Raw genomic sequence first — 4681 nt, 5'->3', positions numbered from 1 at the left:
AACTGGAAAGTGACCTGAGATGACTTGATGTGAACTGGAGCTATAGAAATAAACTGAATAGAGCAAACCTCCTTTTTTAATTAAAATAATCACTATTACTTGCATAAATATAAATGATAAACATTGATGCTTCTCAAATAAAGTTTTTATTGCTGCTGGCTACATTCCCATGACTCATTGCTTCTCAGTGTGGATTGATCGATCCTTCACAGCCATCGGGGAAGATGGTGCATAAACTGAGATTAAAAATCAATATGTTTAGCTTTCTTTAACTTAGATTAAAGTTCAAAGACGTTAATCTGTGAGGATGTAGCTTTGTTAGATTAAATATCTGCTCCGTTCTAAAGATTTTACAGTTTTATTAAAAGAAACGTAGACGTTAGCATAAATGAAACACAGCCACGCGGTTCACTGCAGGTTTCTTTATAAAAGATGGCGTCTCATGTGTTCTTCATCATCATCATCTTCATCATCCGACATTTCACTACCGACTCCTGAAACCCAATCGTCTCGTATGCGGCGCCGTTTGTCAAAAATAAGCAGCAATATTTATGGTTATTTAGAAAAAAAAATAAGGGCTTATTTTTTTTAGCTCATTTTTTCACTTTGTAATTCATTAATTTATAAAAGTCTAACTTTGTTTAATAAATATTTAGTTTGCAAAATAACTATTTAACAAAGTCAGATTAGTATAAATGAATGAATTAAAACAATAAACCTTATTTTTCTCTAAATAACCATAAATATTGCTGCTAATTTTTGACATCTTTCCAAATGAAAGTCACCAAACCAGCTTAAAGTGGCTGATTTTCTCCAGAGGCCCCTGAAGGCATCATACGTCACAGTTTAGTGTTCATGGTTTCAGTGCTGACTGACTTTAAATTACATCCATCAATCAAAGTCATAAAAAAAAGCTGAAAAACGCTTAAATACGTTAAAATAAAAATAAAAGCAGCAGAGTTTAGAGAGAAGCTAGTGGACATCACCCACATCAGTGGTTTACCCCCCCCCCCCATTTAAAAATCACATCAGATTAATAATCCCCTAATTTCCAACAGATTTTTTTTAGCACTGCACACTTTTCCTAAAGGATCAAAAACACACAGAGGTAAAAATGTAAGGCATCGGGTTGTGACTCCTCCCCTCACGGCGGCAGATGGCGGGTCGTCTGATCCCGCTTTGTCTCTGCGTTCGTTCACAGCATCATTCAACAACATGGCGGCCAGAGAGCGTCCGCCCCCGTGGGGGAGGAAACTTCGACGGCGCCTCGCAGACAATCTGACGTTCTTCCCTGGTCCCGCTTCTCTAGCAGAGATCAGAGACGTAATCAAAGTCCCCGAAGCTCTCCTGGTCTCTGCGGGAGAGCGTGCGCGGCTCCCGCGGGGGCGTCAGCGCCGGGGGCTCCATGGTGAACTCTTCGTCGAAGTTGCTGACGTCTTCCTTGCCGCGGATAGAGGGGACAAAGGGAGGCGGGACCTTCTTCTGCAGCAAAGCCTCCCAGTCCACGTTCTGACGGAGGAGAGCGGCGTTAAGGAGGAGAGCAGCTCATTGGACGCTCAGTCTGACGTGGACTTACTCTGAAAAATGGCTGCTTCTTCACTTCCTCTGCATCCTTCTCCCCGGATCCCAACCGTCGCTCCGGATTCCTCCGTAAGAGCTGCAGACAACAAGCGACCAATCACAGCGTCCGTTAAAACCAACAAACCGCATCACAGAGAATCGACTTCTGCTTCATTCTCTGACACCTTCCCTAAACATGGCCGTTGCTATGGTAACCAAACCTGCAGCCTTTATGGTTCTTACTCGTCTCATGATGCCGATGGCCTCCGTGGAGAGGAAGCGGGGGTAGCGGACTTCGTCGTTCACGATGCTGTCGAACACTTCCTCTTCATCATCACCAGGAAACGGCGACTAGAGAAACGAAACGGCGGTTAGATTAACATGGCCGCCATGAGGAGGGAGTAGAAACGTGCTTCGCTGGACGTTGATCTGGTCCGTCTGTAAAACAGCCTCTACTAGTGAACAGCATCACTAAATGCTCGCACCAGGAGGAGGAGGAGCCTGAACTCCAGTTGATGCTTCTAAATACTAAAAAGGAGAACAAATAAAATATCTTATTTTTTTAAATTTGTCTCTTTTTTTCCACCAGGATTGAAGCAACATTCCCTAAAAACAGTCGCTTCTCTACATCAACGTCTTTGTCCAGTTTTCCTCCTTTCAAACAGAGAGGTTTGCTCACTTCCTGTTCCCTGAGCCAATCAGACGAGTGTTTCCATGGTTACCCTGTTTTCTGAGAGTAAAAAGGCAGAAGGAGCCAATCAGCATCTGGTCTGAGGTTGGTTCCAGTGTCGTTAACGTTTCTGGCTCTGGAGGCCGTGACATCATCACTGACCCCTCACCCCCCCACCATGGACTGTTCTCCCTGCTGCCCTCTGGGAAGAGGCTTCCCAGCATTCAATGCAGGACCAGCAGGTTCTGCAGCAGCTTCTTCCCCACCGCCATCACACTGATGAACTGATGAGGAAACTGAATCATGTCTCAGACTCTGCATCTCACTGATAAAACCAACTGCTTATTTGCATCATTTATATTAATGCTCTGAACTTGCAGATCTATGCAGGTTTTTTTGCTTCATGTTTTTTCTCCCAAACTGTTTATATTTGATCACTGCTGAACTTTAAAGAATGAAAATGTTCATTTAAAGTCTGAAAGCTGCAGTAAGTGAAATTTCATTTTGTAAACACTCTGTCTTTGCGTTCACTGCGACACCTACGCAGACGACCTGGTTTCAAAGTATAAATCACATCAATCAGTCTGAGGATGTTAGATAAATCTGAACCTTTCTTCTTGCACAAAGTGCCTCCTTCTCAGCTTCCAGAAACTCTTGACCCAAAGAAAAGGAGCCAAACCTCATTAATTAGAGAAACTTTATCAGAAATGTGAGCAAATGAAGTCTGTTTAGAAAAGATCTGCTTTGAGGTGAATCCATGGAAGGAATGAGATATTCCAGCCAGAGGAGCAGCTGCACAGCCGGAGCAGACAGAGTCCTTCCTGCCTTCATTAAGCTTTAGTTTCTGAGCCCATCGGCTCCAAGCAGTGACCCGTTCTCACCTCCCCCACCAGCATTTCATAGATGAGGACCCCGAGCCCCCACCAGTCCACGGCTCTGGTGTAAGACGTGTCCGTCAGGACCTCTGGGGCCAGAAACTCCGGCGTCCCACAGAACGTGCTGGTCCGGTCCCCAAAGCCCATCCCTGCAACCAGAAAGGGAAAATAAAGGGTGACTCTGACCTCTGACCTCTGACCTGTGACCCTGACTGTAACGTCCAGCCCACCTTCTTTACACAGCCCAAAGTCTGCGATCTTCACGTAGCCGTCGGTGTCCAGCAGCAGGTTATCAAGCTTCAGGTCTCTGGGAGCAAAGGGAAGAAGAACAGACCTTTCCTCACACAAAGTTTCTAACAACAGTTTCTATTCCGGCTCTGCAGCTTCTAGGAGCGGCTCTATAATCCAGAGAATCAAATCAGCTCCAGAAGCTTTGAGCCAAAGCTCTGAGGACGTTCCGGATCAGACGTGTGGCGACGCGTCACTCACCTGTACACAATCTTATGGTCATGAAGGAACTGGAGTCCAAGAACAACGCAGGCAGCATAGAAGCTGGAAGCAAAGGAACAACCAAAGCTAATCAGAGCTCCAAACATCAGCTCCTCCACCAGCTGCTGTCTCAGCTGTTCCATTCATTCACACTATATTCTCTCCAGAACCGCGTGAACTTAAGGTAAAGACAACGAATGATTTTCAAACTAAAACCCTTAATGAGGCCATGAAAGAGGCTGGATGCGGTTTCCCAGGCAACAGAGGAAAACCTTCTTGTCCTTATATGGAACAGGAAGCGGCTACGGCTACGTACACGGCTCGGGGCTCCGTGAAGACGTCCGTGTGGATGTGCATCATCAGGTCGCCTCCCGCCGTGTACTCCATCACGAAGCAAACGTGCTCCGGCGTCTGGAAGCACGCAAACAGGTTGACCAGGAAGGGGTGGTGAGACACGTTGACCGTCTCAAAGATGCGCTTCTCACACATCAGACTGGGAGCGAAGAGAGAAAAGCATCAGATGAGCTGCAGCGCTGCAGGCGAGGAGATCAGATCCGTCACGCACCTGTCCACCTCATCCCGAGCGATGATGTCACCTTTTTTCAGGGCTTTGATGGCGTACATGGTGCCCGTCTTCCTGTACTCCGACAGCAGCACCTGCAGAAACACAAACGCTCTTCTTTAACCCTTTATAGGACGCTCAGTGAAAACACACATTTCCAGCCAATAGTTTCATTTTAAACCTTTATAACATTCAGAATAAATGGATATTTTGATGGAAAAATGTATGTCCATGTAATAAAAACTTTCCCGAATAAATTGAGAAAAATAACAAAAGTGTTTCTAGAAGAAATTGATGAGAAACATTTTATTTGGTCCAACAAAACCTTAGAGGCATTAATGATACTGGAACGGACAGGTTTTAGTTTAGAAACCTAAATATCATTTTTAACGAGAATTATTAACTTTGTAACTTTATTTTCCATCCATTCATGTCCTGACACGCTTAAACCCTAGTGGGGTCGACCACTTTACTTTTTAACTTTTAATTAACTTTTGACCTTTTTTTTCTTGACTTTTTAACTTT

General features: G+C 44.8%; 1 protein-coding gene across 1 annotated transcript in view; it reads right to left on the bottom strand.

Moving 5' to 3' along the window:
* Window positions 1-137: 137 nt before the first annotated feature.
* The window catches only part of LOC107103040 (serine/threonine-protein kinase N2-like), a 7937-nt gene continuing 3393 nt past the window's right edge, over window positions 138-4681 (bottom strand). Inside the window, exons 7-14 of the mRNA XM_015402554.1 lie at window positions 4160-4251; window positions 3911-4087; window positions 3595-3657; window positions 3336-3412; window positions 3112-3254; window positions 1804-1911; window positions 1577-1657; window positions 138-1509 (exon numbers count right to left, since the gene is read on the bottom strand). Of these exons, the coding sequence (XP_015258040.1) occupies window positions 1306-1509; window positions 1577-1657; window positions 1804-1911; window positions 3112-3254; window positions 3336-3412; window positions 3595-3657; window positions 3911-4087; window positions 4160-4251 (945 nt within the window). The 3' untranslated portion in view covers window positions 138-1305. The remainder of the gene's footprint in view (window positions 1510-1576; window positions 1658-1803; window positions 1912-3111; window positions 3255-3335; window positions 3413-3594; window positions 3658-3910; window positions 4088-4159; window positions 4252-4681) is intronic.

This window comes from Cyprinodon variegatus, unplaced genomic scaffold, assembly GCF_000732505.1.
Source record: "Cyprinodon variegatus isolate N-32 unplaced genomic scaffold, C_variegatus-1.0 Scaffold1365, whole genome shotgun sequence".
NCBI classification, from domain to species: domain Eukaryota; kingdom Metazoa; phylum Chordata; class Actinopteri; order Cyprinodontiformes; family Cyprinodontidae; genus Cyprinodon; species Cyprinodon variegatus.
Note: the sequence above shows the minus strand (reverse complement) of the source record. Positions and strands in the feature narration are given on the sequence as shown.